The sequence below is a fragment of the Oncorhynchus keta genome, chromosome 20 (genome assembly GCF_023373465.1).
Source record: "Oncorhynchus keta strain PuntledgeMale-10-30-2019 chromosome 20, Oket_V2, whole genome shotgun sequence".
Classification (NCBI taxonomy): Eukaryota; Metazoa; Chordata; class Actinopteri; order Salmoniformes; family Salmonidae; genus Oncorhynchus; species Oncorhynchus keta.
In genome coordinates, this window is record NC_068440.1 from 20,999,066 (window position 1) to 21,019,881 (window position 20,816).

General features: G+C 42.6%; 1 protein-coding gene across 4 annotated transcripts in view; it reads left to right on the plus strand.

Moving 5' to 3' along the window:
- LOC118373036 (adenylate cyclase type 2-like) overlaps window positions 1-20,816 on the plus strand; it is an 88,920-nt gene that overhangs the window by 43,989 nt on the left and 24,115 nt on the right. For 2 of the 4 annotated variants that reach the window (XR_008072844.1, XM_052472259.1), the window contains exons 10-17: window positions 121-297; window positions 380-420; window positions 3,076-3,156; window positions 3,617-3,686; window positions 6,114-6,211; window positions 7,331-7,415; window positions 15,390-15,689; window positions 15,886-16,002. Coding sequence is in view for 3 of the 4 variants with exons in the window: in XM_052472259.1 (XP_052328219.1) it covers window positions 121-297; window positions 380-420; window positions 3,076-3,156; window positions 3,617-3,686; window positions 6,114-6,211; window positions 7,331-7,415; window positions 15,390-15,689; window positions 15,886-16,002 (969 nt within the window). In the remaining variant the exon portion in view is untranslated. The remainder of the gene's footprint in view (window positions 1-120; window positions 298-379; window positions 421-3,075; window positions 3,157-3,616; window positions 3,687-6,113; window positions 6,212-7,330; window positions 7,416-15,389; window positions 15,690-15,885; window positions 16,003-20,816) is intronic. The other 2 variants (XM_052472260.1, XM_052472261.1) reach the window with 2 other exon arrangements.

Consider the following 20,816-nt stretch of genomic DNA (forward strand, 5'->3'; position numbering starts at 1 on the left):
TACTGTTTATAATACATAAAAACTGCATGAAGCTGTTTGCTTGATTTGAGAAATAGATCTTATAGAAGATAAAAAGGGGGGCGGGAGTTATACTGCTCTCCATTTTGATTGGTTCACCAGGCTGAGAGGCGGAGCCCCCACCTGTGTACACGTTCTCGTTCTACATTGGACGGAGGGAAGATGAGGGCTTCGGTCAGAATGACTCGATACCTGGAGTCGTGGGGGGCGGCAAAACCCTTTGCTAACCTGCACCACAGAGACAGCATGACTACTGACAACGGCAAGATTAACACTACTGTGAGTAAACACACACACACACACACACACACATTGATAAACACTCGTGTCCAGGCTCACCTTCTGCGATTGTGTGTTTCAGGATGTTCCAATGGGCCAGTATCACTACCAGAGAAGAGAGAGGTGAGACTTTACCCCTACAGATCAGTCATCGTTACTCTACACCAGACCACCAGACTTTACCCCTACAGATCAGTCATCGTTACTCTACACCAGACCACCAGACTTACCTCTACACCAGACCACCAGACTTTAGACTTCACCCCCACCAGACTACAGATCAGTCATCTTTACTCTACACCAGACCACCAGACTTTACCCCTACAGATCTGTCATCTTTACTTTACACCAGACCACCAGACTTTACCCCTACAGATCTGTCATCTTTACTTTACACCAGACCACAGACTTTACCCCTACAGATCAGTCATCTTTACTTCACATCAGACCACCAGACTTTACCCCTACAGATCAGTCATCTTTACTCAACACCAGACCACCAGACTTTACCCTTACAGATCAGTCATCTTTACTTTACACCAGACAACAGACTTTACCCCTACAGATCAGTCATCTTTACTCAACACCAGACCACCAGACTTTACCCCTACAGATCAGTCATCTTTACTTTACACCAGACAACAGACTTTACCCCTACAGATCAGTCATCTTTACTCAACACCAGACCACCAGACTTTACCCCTACAGATCAGTCATCTGATCCTTCACTCACGCCGCCAAGCTTACTCTAGTAAAACTGACTATCCTACCGATCCTCGACTTCGGCGATGTCATCTACAAAATGGCTTCCAACACTCTACTCAGCAAACTGGATGCAGTCTATCACAGTGCCATCCGTTTTGTCACTAAAGCACCTTATACCACCCACCACTGCGACTTGTATGCTCTAGTCGGCTGGCCCTCGCTACATATTCGTCGCCAGACCCACTGGCTCCAGGTCATCTACAAGTCCATCCTAGGTAAAGCTCCGCCTTATCTCAGTTCACTGGTCACGATGGCAACACCCATCCGTAGCACGCGCTCCAGCAGGTGTATCTCACTGATCATCCCTAAAGCCAACACCTCATTTGGCCGCCTTTCGTTCCAGTACTCTGCTGCCTGTGACTGGAACGAACTGCAAAAATCGCTGAAGCTGGAGACTTTTATCTCCCTCACCAACTTCAAACATCAGCTATCTGAGCAGCTAACCGATCGCTGCAGCTGTACATAGTCTATTGGTAAATAGCCCACCCATTTTCGCCTACCTCATCCCCATACTGTTTTTATTTATTTACTTTTCTGCTCTTTTGCACACCAATATCTCTACCTGTACATGACCATCTGATCATTTATCACTCCAGTGTTAATCTGCAAAATTGTAATTATTCGCCTACCTCCTCATGCCTTTTGCACACATTGTAAATAGACTCCCCCTTTTGTTTCTACTGTGTTATTGACTTGTTAATTGTTTACTCCATGTGTAACTCTGTGTTGTCTGCTCACACTGCTATGCTTTATCTTGGCCAGGTCGCAGTTGCAAATGAGAACTTGTTCTCAACTAGCCTACCTGGTTAAATAAAGGTGAAAATATATATATATATATATATTTTTTTTTTTTTTTTTTTTTTCTTTACAACAGACCACCAGACTTTACCCCTACAGATCAGTCATCTTTACTCTACACCAGACCACCAGACTTTACCCCTACAGATCAGTCATCTTTTCTTTACAACAGACCACCAGACTTTACCCCTACAGATCAGTCATCTTTTCTTTACAACAGACCACCAGACTTTACCCCTACAGATCAGTCATCTTTACTCTACACCAGACCACCAGACTTTACCCCTACAGATCAGTCATCTTTACTCTACACCAGACCACCAGACTTTACCCCTACAGATCAGTCATCTTTACTTTACACCAGACCACCAGACTTTACCCCTACAGATCAGTCATCTTTACTCTACACCAGACCACCAGACTTTACCCCTACAGATCAGTCATCTTTACTTTACACCAGACCACCAGACTTTACCCCTGCAGATCAGTCATCTTTACTTTACACCAGTCATGTCTTAAGAACATCCAAACAGGATATAATATTGATCAACATACTCATATTGTTGGCATCGCTGTACTGTATGTTCTGAATACAGAAAATTGCCTGTCGTTGTTGTTCGCATATCAAAAGGTATTAAAGAAGGGTTTGATGGGTAAGATCATTCAGGCCTAACCTTGGTTTAATGTTATGACTGTTATGTTATTGGTTGTGTAGAACAATACACGGTTGATGTCACTATTTCCTGTGTCAAGACTGTCTAACCATCTGAGTAATGTTGTTCTCTCATCCTCCTCCAGGAATAGATGTATCTATAGACACCAACCTATGGCTCCTTTCTACACCACTATAGATTCCATTACAGATGTAGGACCTTAGTTTCAGCCAGTTTGCTACAGCAGCAAAATAATCCTGCAGCAACAGGAAATATGAATTATTATGTGGATATTCTTTTAGGAGTTGCTAAAAAAATGTTTTAAGGGAAAATCAAGTCTGAAATTTCAATGTGGAAATAACAAACTTCCAAAGCTTTTTAAACCTCAAATACACTACAAGTTTTACATTTCCTTCATTGCAGGAAAGTTCTCCTGGAACAGGGTGATCAAATTAAGATCCTAGATAGGGGCATGATTCCTATTCATTACAGGTCATCCTCTCTCTTTGTAGGGCTATCTATGTTTGTCCTTGAGTCTGCTGTATCTTGTTCTTCCCCTCAGGACTAAATCTCAGAAGAGACGGTTTGAAGAGGAACTGGAAGAGAGGATGATCAGAACCATCGACGGCATCAACTCACAAAAGTTAGTACGACTACACACCTGCTTTATTACTGGAACAGTGACAGCCATGTTGTTGTTACGCATCATCAAGTGTGGTAGGTGCTTCACATTGGTGGTAGATGAGGTGAATTCCCCACCTTATTAACTAAAGCTCTTTGAGACCTAGTGAAAAGCCTGTTGTATAATCCATTCATTATCATTTGTATGAAGCACTTAGTTCAGTACCTTTTATGTGACAAGTGGATTTACGTTCAATTCAATTCAATTCAGGAGTGCAGATACTTAAAGAGCAACATAAAATAACAGACGAAACAATAGTTATTAAAAACATGACGTGTAATGGGGGAAAAAACATCCCAAATGCATCGAAATGATGGTTGGAAGGGAGGAAATTGTGAGGTGTCTTGTTTAATATCACTGATGAATTGCTGGTGTCTGTGTGAACCGCTGTCTGAGTGTCTCTATGTTCTCTTCTCTGTAGGCAGTGGCTGAAGTCTGAGGACATCCAGAGGATCTCACTCTTCTTTCACAACAAGACTCTGGAGAAGGAGGTGCTGTAGGACAACACAGCACTGCACTTCAGTCAAATGCAATTGAAAAATGAAAATGTCATATTCTGCCATTGGCCCACTGCTGCCCCCAGACAAAAATGCAGTGACTCCTGTGATAAAAGAGTTAGTTAGAATGTGTTAGAGAGTTAGATGATTGCTGTGTTTAAAAGAATGTGTTAGAGAGTTAGAGTTAGAGATTAGAATGTGTTGTGTTAGAGAGAGAATGTGTTAGAGATTTAAAATGTGTTAGAGAGTTAGAATGTGTTAGAGAGTTAGAATGTGTTAGAGAGTTAGAATGTGTTAGAGAGTTAGAATGTGTTAGAGAGTTAGAATGTGTTAGAGAGTTAGAATGTGTTAGAGAGTTAGAATGTGTTAGAGAGTTAGAATGTGTTAGAGAGTTAGAATGTGTTAGAGAGTTAGAATGTGTTAGAGATTAGAATGTGTTAGAGAGTTAGAATGTGTTAGAGAGTTAGAATGTGTTAGAGAGTTAGAATGTGTTAGAGAGTTAGAATGTGTTAGAGAGTTAGAATGTGTTAGAGAGTTAGAATGTGTTAGAGAGTTAGAATGTTAGAATGTTAGAGAGTTAGAATGTTTAGAATTAGAATGTGTTAGAGAGTTAGAATGTGTTAGAGAGTTAGAATGTGTTAGAGAGTCAGACTGTGTTAGAGAGTTAGAATGTGTTAGAGAGTTAGAATGTGTTAGAGAGTTAGAATGTGTTAGAGAGTTAGAATGTGTTAGAGAGTTAAAATGTGTTAGAGTTAGAATGTGTTAGAGAGTTAGAATGTGTTAGAGAGTTAGAATGTGTTAGAGAGTTAGAATGTGTTAGAGAGTTAGAATGTGTTAGAGAGTTAGAATGTGTTAGAGAGTTAGAATGTGTTAGAGAGTTAGAATGTGTTAGAGAGTTAGAATGTGTTAGAGAGTTAGAATGTGTTAGAGAGTTAGAATGTGTTAGAGAGTTAGAATGTGTTAGAGAGTTAAAATGTGTTAGAGAGTTAGAATGTGTTAGAGAGTTAGAATGTGTTAGAGAGTTAGAATGTGTTAGAGTTAGAATGTAGAGAATGTGTTAGAGAGTTAGAATGTGTTAGAGAGTTAGAATGTGTTAGAGAGTTAGAATGTGTTAGAGAGTTAGAATGTGTTAGAGAGTTAGAATGTGTTAGAGAGTTAGAATGTGTTAGAGAGTTAGAATGTGTTAGAGAGTTAGAATTAGAATGTGTTAGAGAGTTAGAATGTGTTAGAGAGTTAGAATGTGTTAGAGAGTTAGAATGTGTTAGAGAGTTAGAATGTGTTAGAGAGTTAGAATGTGTTAGAGAGTTAGAATGTGTTAGAGAGTTAGAATGTGTTAGAGAGTTAGAATGTGTTAGAGAGTTAGAATGTGTTAGAGAGTTAGAATGTGTTAGAGAGTTAGAATGTGTTAGAGAGTTAGTGTGTTAGAGAGTTAGTGTTTAGAGAGTTAGAATGTGTTAGAGAGTTAGAATGTGTTAGAGTTAGAATGTGTTAGAGAGTTAGAATGTGTTAGAGAGTTAGAATGTGTTAGAGTTAGTTAGAATTAGTGTGTTAGAGAGTTAGAATGTGTTAGAGTTAGAATGTTAGAGTGTTAGAGAGTTATGTGTTAGAGTTAGAATGTGTTAGAAGTTAGAATGTGTTAGAGAGTTAGAATGTGTTAGAGAGTTAGAATGTGTTAGAGAGTTAAGTGTTAGATTAGAATGTGTTAGAGAGTTAGAAGATTAGAATGTGTTAGAGAGTTAGAATGTGTTAGAGAGTTAGAATGTGTTAGAGAGTTAGAGAGAATGTGTTAGAGAGTTAGAATGTGTTAGAGAGTTAGAGATTAGTGTGTTAGAGTTAGAATGTGTTAGAATGTGTTAGTTAGAATGTGTTAGAGTTAGAATGTGTTAGAGAGTGTTAGAGAGTTGTTAGAATGTGTGTTAGAGAGTTAGAATGTGTTAGAGAGTTAGAATGTGTTAATTAGTGTTTAGAGAGTTAGAATGTGTTAGAGAATGTGTTAGAAGTTGTGTTAGAATGTGTTAGAGAGTTAGGATGTGTTAATGTGTTAGAGAGTTAGAATGTGTTAGAGAGTTAGAATGTGTTAGAGAGTGAATGTGTGTTAGAGAGTTAAGAATGTGTGTTAGAGAGTAGTGTTAGAGAGTTAGAGGATGTGTTAGAGAGTTAGTTGTTAGAATGTGTTAGAGAGTTAAAATGGGTTAGAGAGTAAGAATGTGTTAGAGAGTTAAAATGTGTTAGAGAGTTAGAATGTGTTAGAGAGTTAGAATGTGTTAGAGAGTCAGACTGTGTTAGAGAGTAAGAATGTGTTAGAGAGTAAGAATGTGTTAGATAGTTAGAATGTGTTAGAGAGTTAGAATGGGAAGTTACAGTAAAGAATTGTTCATTTTGACCACCAGCTGTTGACCATGTGTGTGTTGATGTCCCCAGTATCGAGCCACCACTCTGCCAGCCTTTAAATACTACGTCACCTGTGCCTGTCTCATCTTCTGCTGCATCTTCATAGTGCAGATACTGGTCCTGCCCAAGTAAGTCTGGACCCTACATAGTACACTTCATAGTAGACTACATAGTACACTACATAGTATGGATACAGTACTTGTCCTGTGCATCTGTACTCTTCACAGTGCCTTTCATAGTACACTTCATGGTACCCACCAGTTCAATGCTACTTAGCATACAATCTGAAAAGTATGGTCTCATAGTAGCCCTCATAGTGGGAATAGTAGATGTGCTAAAAGCCATTAAAGTCAGTGTTCTTTTCTCTATAAAAACCCAGAACTTTGCAATTACAGTGTCAAGAGACGAAATACATCTTTGATCGATTGAGTCTCACATCAATAAGGTCCCCAACTGCTGTTGCAAATGATACGCCTTAAGATACAGCAATTAAGAAAGAAAGCGAAGAAAGGAAGAGAAGAAAGAAAGAAAGAACAAAAAAGAAAGAAAACACAGATGAAAAGACATGAATAACGTCTGATGGTTAGAATGTTAATCAAAAGGTCTGGGTCTGAGATGTCGATGATGATGATGATGAAGATCTCTTTGATGATGACAAAGATAATGATGATGATGAATTCTCATTATGAAAGGAAAAAAGGTCCAATGCACTGCGTCATCATTTAGTTAACTGTGTGTGTTTACAGGAGCCAGGAGGGGTAGAGCCATAGACTATCATAGATACTCTAGCATCTGAAAGCATCATTGATTTTCTCATTCAGACTAACGTCTCTTCCATTTAGACATGACATCATCATTTTATGACACGCCTAAATCAGCCGTCTACTTGGATAACTTCTGTTAGAAAATATAAACTGTATTCAGGAAATATAGGCCTGCCCTACTGCATAATAGCGGGAAGTATGTAGTACTTAGTGGAAGTGGGTCACAGTTCACTGGTTCCAATTCAAATACATTATCGTTTTACTGCTCTCTATAGTACCCATCTGGAGGTAGTTAACACATTGTGTGTGTGTGTGCGTGTGTGTGTGTGTGTGTGTGTGTGTGTGTGTGTGTGTGTGTGTGTGTGTGTGTGTGTGTGTGTGTGTGTGTGTGTGTGTGTGTGTGTGTGTGTGTGTGTGTGTGTGTGTGTGCGTGTGTGCGTGTGTGCGTGTGTGTGTGTGTGCGCGCCCGTGTGTGTGTTACAGAACAGCAGTGTTGGGGATCTCCTTCGGCATGGCTTTCCTCCTTTTAGCTCTGATCTTGGTCATATGTTTTTCTAGCCACATCTTGGTAAGTTACACACACACACGCATGCAAACACACACACACACACACACACACACACACACACACACACACACACACACACACACACACACACACACACACACACACACACACACACACACACACACACACACACACAATTGATCAGAGTACCCACATCATCTACTCCTTTCTCTTCATACCTCTTCTCTCTCTCTCTCTCTCTCTCTCTCTCTCGCTCTCTCTGTCTCTCTCTGTCTCTCTTGTACTCTCTCTCCCTGTCTCTCTCTTTCTGTCTATCTCTCTCTTTCTCTTGCTCTCTCTTCACTGTCTCTCTTTGTTCTCTCTCTCTCTCTCTGAAATCAACAAAGCATGAGAAGACTTTGCCTTTGTTTTGGTTTGTTTGTTTGTCAATTAGGGTGTGCAGGGTGAATACGTGGTCTGTCGTATGATAATTTGTTAAAAAGCCAATTTGACATTTGCTCAGTACATTGTTTTCACTGAGGAAATGTATGAGTCTGCTGTTAATGATAATACAGAGGATTTTCCCAAGGTTGCTGTTGATGCATATTAGTTATTGGGGTCAAATTTGTCCTCACTATTGTCGATTGGGGTGATCACTCCTTGTTTCCAAATATTGGGGAAGTTGCAAGAGCTAAGGATGATGTTAAAGCGTTTTAGTATAGCCAATTGTCTGTATATTTTATCATTTCATTGAGGATACCTTCAACACCACAGACCTTTTTGGGTTGGAGGGTTTGTATTTTGTCCTGTAGTTCATTTAATGTAATTGGAGAATCCAGTGGGTTCTGGTAGTTTTAAATAGTTGATTCTAAGATTTGTATTTGATCATGTATATGTTTTTGCTGTTTGTTTTTTGTTATAGAGCCAAAAGGATTGGAGAAGTGGTTTACCCATACATCTCAATTTTGGATAGATAATTATTTGTGTTGTTGTTTGTTTAGAGTTTTCCAATTTTCCCAGAAGTGGTTAGTCTATTGATTCTTCAATTACATTGAGCTGATTTCTGAGGTGCTGTTCTTTCTTTTTCCATAGTGTATTTTTGTATTGTTTTAGTGATTCACCATGGTGAATCTCTATCTCTCTTGCACTCTCTGTCTCTCTCTCTCTCTCTCTCTCTCTCTCTCTCTCTCTCTCTCTCTCTCTCTCTCTCTCTCTCTCTCTCTCTCTCTCTCTCTCAATGGGTCAGGCTGAATGAACAAGGTTGTCATTGATGACCTTGGGTTTACTGTTGAAAACGAAAATCCTGTCTATTGTATGCAAGTGTGGAACACACTGAGAGAGAGAGAGAGAAGTGGGAGGGGGAGAGAAGAGAGATGGATGAAGAGGAGGAGAGAGAGAGGAAGAACGAGCTGGGGAAGAGCGAGGGAAGAATAGAGAGGAATAGAGCGAGAGTCACTTTAGACTTTCTGTCTTCATTTAATGAGCCATCTTCATTTCATTAAAAACACCATAGTAACCTCCTCGCACCCAGAGAGAAAGAGACAGGAAGATAGAGAAGGGAGAGAGAGAGACAAACTATGGAGAAGGCTTACAGTGTATATTTGATTAAAGCTGCATGGTATTGCAGTCACACCGTATCATTAATTCATCAGCATATGGATTCTCAGATTGCAACAGCTTTGTCTGTCACACCAGCACTGGAGAACAGAGTGTGTGTGTGTGTGTGTGTGTGTGTGTGTGTGTGTGTGTGTGTGTGTGTGTGTGTGTGTGTGTGTGTGTGTGTGTGTGTGTGTGTGTGTGTGTGTGTGTGTGTGTGTGTGTGTGTGTGTGTGTGTGTGTGTGTGTGTGTGTGTGTGTGTGTGTGTGTGTGTGTGCGTGCGTGCGTGCGTGTGTGCATGCGTGTTTGCTTCAAAGACAGGCTGTATTCAGCCTGGAACATGGGGTTTTTAAACGACAAGACACACACACACACACACACACACACTCCTGCATTAGCTGTGTCCTTACAGCAGTAGGGTGAGATGAGATGAAGATAAGAAAGACTAGAAAGTAAACATATAACAAAGAACCCATAAAAACTTTTCTCATCCTCTCTGAAGGCTTTAACCTGAGACCAGACAGTGGAGGAGAGATGAAGCCTGAAAGACTAGTCTGGGACTCATTATTTGGCAAAACACATTATTATACAACAACAGTCTGTCTGGCCCTGGTCCCTGCATGGTGTTCTGCCTTGAGATTTGTCCTTAAACCATTTGTGATGTCTCAGAGTGTCTCTGTATACTCTATCTGAGCCAACCCAAATCCTGTGATTGGTAGTAAACACAGTATAGACAGAAAGACAGAACAAAAGACAGATGGGAGGATATGGGATAGTATAGTTGCTCAAGACTGCAAACAAACCAAACTGTTTTCAATATTTGAATTGCAAATTCTTATGATGAACAGTGACACGCTTACTAAACACTCTCTTCCCAACAATGCAGAGAGAAATAACATGGGTTACCAGTACCGCGTCTGTGCAGGAGTATGAAGTAACTAAGGTAGACATGTAACTAGGAATAAAGTGACAGATACTAAACAGCGTATGTGATGAGTCAAAGTTAGTGCAAAAAGGGTCAATGCAGATAGTCACAGAGTTAATTATTCACCAGTCTTATGGCTTGTGGGTAGAAGCTGTTCAGGGTCCTGTTGGTTCCACACAGTACCACTTGCCCTGCGTTAGCAGAGAGAACAGTCTATAACTTAGGTGGCTGGAGACTTTGGCCATTTTTAGGGCCTTCCTCTGACACCGCCTTGTATAGAAGTCCTGGATGGCATGAAGCTTGACCCAGTGATGTACTGGGCCGTACACACCACCTTCTGTATCGCCTTGCGGTCGGATGCCAAGCAGTTTCCATACCAAGTGGTGATGCAACCAGTCAAGATGCTCTCAATGGTGCAGCTATAGAACTTTTGGAGGATCTGAGGGCCCATGACAAATCTTTTCAGCCTCCTGAGTGGGAAGAGGCGTTGTCGTGCCCTCTGTTTAAATGTTCTGATTTCACCTTTATTTAACCAGGTGGGCCAGTTGAGAACACCTTTATTTAACCAGGTGGGCCAGTTGAGAACACCTTTATTTAACCAGGTGGGCCAGTTGAGAACGCCTTTATTTAACCAGGTGGGCCAGTTGAGAACACCTTTATTTAACCAGGTGGGCCAGTTGAGAACACCTTTATTTAACCAGGTAGGCCAGTTGAGAACACCTTTATTTAACCAGGTAGGCCAGTTGAGAACACCTTTATTTAACCAGGTGGGCCAGTTGAGAACACCTTTATTTAACCAGGTGGGCCAGTTGAGAACACCTTTATTTAACCAGGTGGGCCAGTTGAGAACACCTTTATTTAACCAGGTAGGCCAGTTGAGAACACCTTTATTTAACCAGGTGGGCCAGTTGAGAACACCTTTATTTAACCAGGTAGGCCAGTTGAGAACACCTTTATTTAACCAGGTGGGCCAGTTGAGAACACCTTTATTTAACCAGGTGGGCCAGTTGAGAACACCTTTATTTAACCAGGTGGGCCAGTTGAGAACACCTTTATTTAACCAGGTGGGCCAGTTGAGAACACCTTTATTTAACCAGGTAGGCCAGTTGAGAACACCTTTATTTAACCAGGTGGGCCAGTTGAGAACACCTTTATTTAACCAGGTGGGCCAGTTGAGAACACCTTTATTTAACCAGGTGGGCCAGTTGAGAACACCTTTATTTAACCAGGTAGGCCAGTTGAGAACACCTTTATTTAACCAGGTAGGCCAGTTGAGAACACCTTTATTTAACCAGGTGGGCCAGTTGAGAACACCTTTATTTAACCAGGTAGGCCAGTTGAGAACACCTTTATTTAACCAGGTGGGCCAGTTGAGAACACCTTTATTTAACCAGGTGGGCCAGTTGAGAACACCTTTATTTAACCAGGTGGGCCAGTTGAGAACACCTTTATTTAACCAGGTGGGCCAGTTGAGAACACCTTTATTTAACCAGGTGGGCCAGTTGAGAACACCTTTATTTAACCAGGTGGGCCAGTTGAGAACACATTTATTTAACCAGGTAGGCCAGTTGAGAACACCTTTATTTAACCAGGTGGGCCAGTTGAGAACACCTTTATTTAACCAGGTAGGCCAGTTGAGAACACCTTTATTTAACCAGGTGGGCCAGTTGAGAACGCCTTTATTTAACCAGGTAGGCCAGTTGAGAACACCTTTTTATTTAACCAGGTGGGCCAGTTGAGAACGCCTTTATTTAACCAGGTTTATTTAACCAGGTAGGCCAGTTGAGAACACCTTTATTTAACCAGGTAGGCCAGTTGAGAACACCTTTATTTAACCAGGTAGGCCAGTTGAGAACACCTTTATTTAACCAGGTAGGCCAGTTGAGAACACCTTTATTTAACCAGGTGGGCCAGTTGAGAACGCCTTTATTTAACCAGGTAGGCCAGTTGAGAACACCTTTATTTAACCAGGTGGGCCAGTTGAGAACGCCTTTATTTAACCAGGTAGGCCATTTGAGAACGCCTTTATTTAACCAGGTAGGCCAGTTGAGAACACCTTTATTTAACCAGGTAGGCCAGTTGAGAACGCCTTTATTTAACCAGGTGGGCCAGTTGAGAACGCCTTTATTTAACCAGGTGGGCCAGTTGAGAACGCCTTTATTTAACCAGGTAGGCCAGTTGAGAACACCTTTATTTAACCAGGTGGGCCAGTTGAGAACGCCTTTATTTAACCAGGTAGGCCAGTTGAGAACACCTTTATTTAACCAGGTCGGCCAGTTGAGAACACCTTTATTTAACCAGGTAGGCCAGTTGAGAACGCCTTTATTTAACCAGGTAGGCCAGTTGAGAACGCCTTTATTTAACCAGGTAGGCCAGTTGAGAACACCTTTATTTAACCAGGTGGGCCAGTTGAGAACACCTTTATTTAACCAGGTGGGCCAGTTGAGAACACCTTTATTTAACCAGGTAGGCCAGTTGAGAACCAGTTGAGAACCTTTATTTAACCAGGTAGGCCAGTTGAGAACACCTTTATTTAACCAGGTAGGCCAGTTGAGAACACCTTTATTTAACCAGGTTGAGGCCAGTTGAGAACACCTTTATTTAACCAGGTGGGCCAGTTGAGAACACCTTTATTTAACCAGGTGGGCCAGTTGAGGACACCTTTATTTAACCAGGTGGGCCAGTTGAGAACACCTTTATTTAACCAGGTGGGCCAGTTGAGAACACCTTTATTTAACCAGGTAGGCCAGTTGAGAACACCTTTATTTAACCAGGTGGGCCAGTTGAGAACACCTTTATTTAACCAGGTGGGCCAGTTGAGAACACCTTTATTTAACCAGGTGGGCCAGTTGAGAACACCTTTATTTAACCAGGTAGGTCAGTTGAGAACAAGTTCTCATTTACAACTGCGAGCTGGCCAAGATAAAGCAAAGCAGTGCGACAAAAACAACAACACAGAGTTACACATTTAATAAACAAACATACAGTCATACATACACAATAGAAAAGTCTATATACAGTGTGTGCAAATGAAGTAACGAGGTAAGGCAATAAACAGGCCATAGTGGCGAATTAATTACAATTGAGCAATTAACACTGGGGTGATAGATGTTCAGATGAGAATGTGCAAGTAGAAATACTGGTGTGCAAAAGAGCAGAAAAACAAAACAAATATGGGATGAGGTAGGTAGTTGGTAGGATGGGCTATTTACAGATGGGCTGTGTACAGCTGCAGCGATCGGTAAACTGCTCTGACAGCTGATGCTTTAAATTAGTGAGGGAGGTATAAGTCTCCAACTTCAGTGATTTTTGCAATTCGTTCCCGTCATTGGCAGCAGAGAACTGGAAGGAAAGGCGGCCAAAATAGGTGTTGGCTTTGGGGATGACCAGTGAAATATACCTGCTGAAGCACGTGCTACAGGTGGGTGTTGCTATGGTGACCAGTGAGCTGAGATAAGGCGGGGCTTTACCTAGAAAAAACTTATAGATGATCTGGAGCCAGTGGTTTTGGTGACGAATATGTAGCGAGGACCAGCCAACAGGTCACAGTGGTGGGTAGTATATGGGACTTTGGTGACAAAACAGATGGCACTGTGATAGACTGCATCCAATTTGCTGAGTAGAGTGTTGAAGGCTATTTTGTAATTGACATTGCCGAGGTCAAGGATCGGTAGGATAGTCAGTTTTACGAGGGTATGTTTGGCAGCATGAGTGAAGGATGCAGGAAGTCCAGGATCCAGTTGCAGAGGGAAGTGTTCAGTCCCAGGGTCCTTAGCTTAGTGATGAGCTTGGAGGGCACCATGGTGTTTAACGCTGAGCTGTAGTCATTGAACAGCATTCTCACATAGGTGTTCCTCTTGTCCAGGTAGGAGAGGGCAGTGTGGAGTGCAATAGAGACTGCGTCATCTGTGGATATGTAGGGGCGGTATTCAAATTGGAGTGGATCCAGGGTGTCTGAGATGATGGTGTTGATGTGAGCCATGACCAGCATTTCAAGAACTTCTTGGCTACAGATGTGAGTGCTATGAGGCGATAGTCATTTATACAGGTTATTGTAGCGTTTTTGGGCACAGGGACTATGGTGGTCTGCTTGAGCATGTAGGTACTACAGATTTGGCCAGGGAGAGGTTGAAAATGTCAGTGAAAACACTTGCCAGCTGTAATTCGTCTGGCCCTGTGGTCTTGTGAATGTTAACCTGTTTAACCTTTTACTGCATAGGCTAAATCAGGGTCACACAGAGTGATTATTAGTAGTCTTAAACAAATCTACTTTGAAACAAAAGTGATTGATTTCCCTAACTCAAAAAGGAAGACACCTGTACCATGTCTGATATACAGTTGAAATGCATAACATTTTGAGGTTGCATTCCAATATTACACTTTATATTCATCACATAAGACTGAAATATAACAAAAGTGTTTGACATAGAACATTCCACCCATGAGGCCAAAGAGGGAACTTTTGGTAATTGACTGCAGGAAAGGGCTACAGGTCGTACAGTTAGTTTGATAGTTTGTAAGCCCTGCCACATTCTCAGAGCCGGCGTAGTAGTAGTTTCATTGGAGGGTGTAGCGGGATTTCTCAGAAGCATCCAGATAAGTATCCTGCTCCTTGAAAGGGGCAGCTCTAGCCTTTAGCTCAGGCCAAGATGTTGCCTGTAATCCATGGCTTCTGTTTGGGATATGTACATACCGTCACTATGGGGACGACATCATCAATACACTTATTAATGAAGCTGGTGACTGATGTGGTAAACTTCTCAATGTCATCGGATGAATCCCAGAACACATTCCAGTCTGTGCTGCAAAACAGTCCTGTAGCTCAGCATCCACTTCATCGTACCACCTCCGTATTCAGCGAACAGATTTCTGTTTTACTGCATTAATATCACCGACCACTAGGAGCGCTGCCTCTGGATAAGTATTTTCTTGTTTGCTTATTCCCTATACAGCTCATTGAGTGTTGTCTTATTGACAGCATCAGTTTGTGGTGGTAAATAGAGAGCTAGGAAAAATATAGATTTAAACTATTTTGGTCAATTGTATGGTTTACAGCTTATCATAAGCTATTCTAACTCCGGCGAGCAGAACCTCCCACCTTGAGCTTACCCGACGCTGCCGTCCTGTCTTGCCGATGCATATTATCCATGTCCTTATTCGGCCACAACTCCGAGAAACATAGGATATTACAGTTCTTCACGTCCCGTTGATAGGATTCATGTAATTGTAAAGTAGAAATCTTCATCCAAATCGAGATTAGTGGTCACTGTTCTGATGTCCAGAAGCTCTTTTCGGTCATAGGAAACGATGGCAGAAACATTATGTACAATTAAGATCAGCGAACAAAAAAGCCCCATAAAATTACAGAGTTGGTCAGGAGCCCGTAAAACGATAGCTATGGTCTCTCTTTCTCTGGTCTCTCTTTCTCTGGTAACTCTGTCTCTGGTCTCTCTCTCTTTCTCTGTCTCTGGTCTCTCTCTCTCTGGTCTCTTTCTCTTTCTCTCTACTTAAGATTTTACTCACTATTCTGATCTCTTTTCCCTGTCCCATTCTCATTTTATCTGTCCCCCTGCTTGTCTCACTGTCCCCTCTCTCTCTCTCTCTCTCTCTCCCTTCCTTCCTTCCTTCCTTCCTTCCTTCTTTCCTCCCTCTCTCTCTCTGTCTCTCTCAGCAGGGAGGTAAAGGATCGTGGTGCTCTCTCCCCTGGCTCCCTACTTCCTCACGCATCATCATCGCCAACAAACCCTGGCTCCGATTGGTCCTCACCATGACAACCACCGCTCTTATACTGGTCATGGCTGTGTTCAACATGGTGTGTGTGTATGTGTGTGCGCGTGAGTGTAGAGGATGTGCCAGGCAAAACTGGCAGGCGAGTCTTCCGTTATAGCCATCAAAATGGTACTTGCAATGTAATGAATGTCATTCCACTGGTAGATCACACTGGAATACAGCCTAGTAGGGCTAAAATCTAACTTCTCTTCTTTCTCTCTTCAAAAACCTCTTTCCAGTTCTTCCTGGAAGATGAGGTTTTGACCACACACCCTACCATGAACCTGACCAATGACAGCATTCTCAGCTCCCACAGCCACACCCACCTCACGGGTGGAAATAAGTTCTACTTACCTGTGAGTATATCTACCAGCCGTGTAGGCACAGGTGGGCCACCCACAGGGAAGCCAAGCCCAAGTCCAATCAAACTGGAAAATCTGTTTTAAAAAATGTATGCTCTCTACTTGTCAGTCAAATCAATAAAATGACATTTGTCACATGCTTCGTAAACAACAGGTGTAGACTAACAGTGAAACGCTTACTTTCGGCTCCTTTTCCAACAATGCATAGTTATAGAAATATACAAATAACATGGCTATATACAGGGAGTACCAGTACTGTTGTGTCGTCAGCAAATTTGATGATGGTGTTGGAGTCATGCGCTCCCCTGTAACTATTCCCTTGGTTGTTGCTGAAAATGAGAATGTGTCCTCAATCAACTGACCTGGTAAAATAAGGGGGGAAAAATGTATGATGGTGTTGGAGTCGTGGGTGAACAGGGATTACTGGAAGGGATTAAGCACACACCCCTGAGGGGCCCCCGTGTTGATGCTCAGTGTGGCGGATGTGTTGTTGTCTACCCTCACCGCTTGGGGGAGGCCCGTCAGGAAGTCCAGGATCCGGTTGCAAAGGGAGGTGTTCAGTCCCAGGGTCCTGAGTTTGATGATGAGTTTGGAGGAGTCTATGGTGTTGAATGCTGCGCTGTAGTCAATGAACAGCATTCTTACATGGGTATTCCTTTTGTCCAGGTGGGTGAGGGTAGTATGGAGTGCAATAGAGGTTACATCATCTTGATTTTGATCTGTTGGGGCGGTATGTGAATTGGATTGGGTCCAAGCTGTCTGGGATGATGGTGTTGATGTGAGCCATGACCAGCCTTTCAAAACCTTTCATGGCTATAGATGTGAGTTCTAAGGGATGAAAGTAATTTAGGCAGGTTACCTTGGTGTTCTTGGGCACAGGGACTATGGGGGTCTGCTTGAAACAAGTTGGTATTACAGACCTTGGCATGGGTCCCCAGATCCCCCAAAGTTGCACCATCAGGAGCATCCTGTTGGAATCGGCGAAACTTTGAACATTGAGATATTAAATAAATGATAGAGAAGAAGCTTTGACTAGAAAGAGTCTGCAGAAAGCCAGAAGGCTTTGGAATGTGTTTGATGGAGGAGAGGAGAGCGACGTGTTGATATAGGGAAGACAGATGGATATGTGTGGATTTGTTGAAGGAGGGGTTGAGGTCAGGAGGTGAGGGGTGAGGTCAGTTCCCCTTAAGGGAGTAATCAGGGTTTAGTATCTGGTTACCTTGTTCCTGTTGGGCATAAACTAAGGATGGCGAGAGGGAGTGTCTTAAGTAGGATGTATATAACTGTGATGGAGAAAAATGTTTTGCGGCCTGATTACAGCTGTACAGAACCTTTGGGTGTCCGTGGGTTATTAACCTCTCTAGTGTCCGTGTGTTATTAACCTCTCTAGTGTCCGTGGGTTATTAACCTCTCTAGTGTCCGTGGGTTATTAACCTCTCTAGTGTCCGTGGGTTATTAACCTCTCTAGTGTCCGTGGGTTATTAACCTCTCTAGTGTCCGTGTGTTATTAACCTCTCTAGTGTCCGTGGGTTATTAACCTCTCTAGTGTCCGTGTGTTATTAACCTCTCTAGTGTCCGTGGGTTATTAACCTCTCTAGTGTCCGTGGGTTATTAACCTCTCTAGTGTCCGTGGGTTATTAACCTCTCTAGTGTCCGTGGGTTATTAACCTCTCTAGTGTCCGTGGGTTATTAACCTCTCTAGTGTCCGTGGGTTATTAACCTCTCTAGTGTCCGTGGGTTATTAACCTCTCTAGTGTCCGTGGGTTATTAACCTCTCTAGTGTCCGTGTCCGTGTTATTAACCTCTCTAGTGTCCGTGGGTTATTAACCTCTCTAGTGTCCGTGGGTTATTAACCTCTCTAGTGTCCGTGGGTTATTAACCTCTCTAGTGTCCGTGGGTTATTAACCTCTCTAGTGTCCGTGGGTTATTAACCTCTCTAGTGTCCGTGGGTTATTAACCTCTCTAGTGTCCGTGGGTTATTAACCTCTCTAGTGTCCGTGGGTTATTAACCTCTCTAGTGTCCGTGGGTTATTAACCTCTCTAGTGTCCGTGGGTTATTAACCTCTCTAGTGTCCGTGGGTTATTAACCTCTCTAGTGTCCGTGTGTTATTAACCTCTCTAGTGTCCGTGGGTTATTAACCTCTCTAGTGTCCGTGGGTTATTAACCTCTCTAGTGTCCGTGTGTTATTAACCTCTCTAGTGTCCGTGGGTTATTAGTGTCCGTGGGTTATTAACCTCTCTAGTGTCCGTGGGTTATTAACCTCTCTAGTGTCCGTGGGTTATTAACCTCTCTAGTGTCCGTGGGTTATTAACCTCTCTAGTGTCCGTGGGTTATTAACCTCTCTAGTGTCCGTGTTTATTAACCTCTCTAGTGTCCGTGGGTTATTAACCTCTCTAGTGTCCGTGGGTTATTAACCTCTCTAGTGTCCGTGGGTTATTAACCTCTAGTGTCCGTGGGTTATTAACTCTCTAGTGTCCGTGGGTTATTAACCTCTCTAGTGTCCGTGGGTTATTAACCTCTCTAGTGTCCGTGGGTTATTAACCTCTCTAGTGTCCGTGGGTTATTAACCTCTCTAGTGTCCGTGTGTTATTAACCTCTCTCTCTAGTGTCCGTGGGTTATTAACCTCTCTAGTGTCTGGGTTATTAACCTCTCTAGTGTCCGTGGGTTATTATTAACCTCTCTAGTGTCCGTGGGTTATTAACCTCTCTAGTGTCCGTGGGTTATTAACCTCTCTAGTGTCCGTGGGTTATTAACCTCTCTAGTGTCCATTATTATTAACCTCTCTAGGGTTATTAACCTCTAGTGTCTCTAGTGTCCGTGTGTTATTAACCTCTCTAGTGTCCGTGGGTTATTAACCTCTCTAGTGTCCGTGGGTTATTAATCCTCTCTAGTGTCCGTGGGTTATTAACCTCTCTAGTGTCCGTGGGTTATTAACCTCTCTAGTGTCCGTGGGTTATTAACCTCTCTAGTGTCCGTGGGTTATTAACCTCTCTAGTGTCCGTGGGTTATTAACCTTAATTAACCTCTCTAGTGTCCGTGGGTTATTAACCTCTCTAGTGTCCGTGGGTTATTAACCTCTCTAGTGTCCGTGGGTTATTAACCTCTCTAGTGTCCGTGGGTTATTAACCTCTCTAGTGTCCGTGGGTTATTAACCTCTCTAGTGTCCGTGTGTTATTAACCTCTCTAGTGTCCGTGGGTTATTAACCTCTCTAGTGTCCGTGGGTTATTAACCTCTCTAGTGTCCGTGTGTTATTTACTCTGAAAAATAAGAACCTAACAATCCTGACCGGTTGCATCAGCGCCTGGTATGGCAACTGCTCGGCATCCGACCTTTAGTCACTACAGAGGGCAGTGTGTACGGCCCAGTACATCAGTGGGGCCAAGCTTCTTGCCATCCAGGACCTACAGTTGAAGTCGGAAGTTTACATACACCTTAGCCAAATACATTTAAACTTAGTTTTTCACAATTCCTGACATTTAATCCAAGTAAAAATGCCCTGTTTTAGGTCAGTTAGGATCACCACTTTATTTTAAGAATGGGAAATGTCAGAATAATAGTAGAGAGAATAATTTATTTCAGCTTTTATTTCTTTCATCACATTCCCAGTGGGTCAGAAGTTAGGCTCGCACATGCTTTTTCAGGTCTGCCTACATATTTTCAATAGGATTGAGGTCAGGGCTTTGTGATGTCCACTCCAATACCTTGACTTTGTTGTCCTTCAGCCATTTTGCAACAACTTTGGATGTATGTTTGGAGTCATAGTCCATTTGGAAGACCCATTTGCGAGCAAGCTTTAACTTCCTGACGGATGTCTTGAGATGTTGCTTCAATATATCCACATAATTTTCCTGCCTCATGATGCCATCTATTTTGTGAAGTGCACCAGTCCCTCCTGCAGCAAAGCACCCTGACAACATGATGCTGCCACCCCTGTGCTTCACGGTTGGGATTGTGTTCAAATCAAATAAAAATGTATTTATATAGCCCTTCGTACATCAGCTGATATCTCAAAGTGCTGTACAGAAACCCAGCCTAAAACCCCAAACAGCAAGCAATGCAGGTGTAGAAGCACGGTGGCTAGGAAAAACTCCCTAGAAAGGCCAAAACCTAGGAAGAAACCTAGAGAGGAACCAGGCTATGTGGGGTGGCCAGTCCTCTTCTGGCTGTGCCGGGTGGAGATTATAACAGAACATGGCCAAGATGTTAAAATGTTCATAAATGACCAGCATGGTCGAATAATAATAAGGCAGAACAGTTGAAACTGGAGCAGCAGCACGGCCAGGTGGACTGGGGACAACAAGGAGTCATCATGTCAGGGAGTCCTGGGGCATGGGTCCTAGGGCTCAGGTCCTCCGAGAGAGAGAAAGAAAGAGAGAAAGAGAGAATTAGAGAACGCACACTTAGATTCACACAGGACACCGAATAGGACAGGAGAAGTACTCCAGATAAAACAAACTGACCCTAGCCCCCCGACACATAAACTACTGCAGCATAAATACTGGAGGCTGAGACCGGATTTGGTCAGGAGACACTGTGGCCCCATCCGAGGACACCCCCGGACAGGGCCAAACAGGAAGGATATAACCCCACCCACTTTGCCAAAGCACAGCCCCCACACCACTAGAGGGATATCTTCAACCACCAACTTACCATCCTGTTCTTCAGGCTTGCAAGCCTCCCCCTTTTTCTTCCAAACATAATGATGGTCATTAACAGTTCTATTTTTGTTTCATCAGACCAGAGGTCTTTCTCCAAAAAGTACAATCTTTGTCCCCATGTGCAGTTGCAAACCATAGTCTAGCATT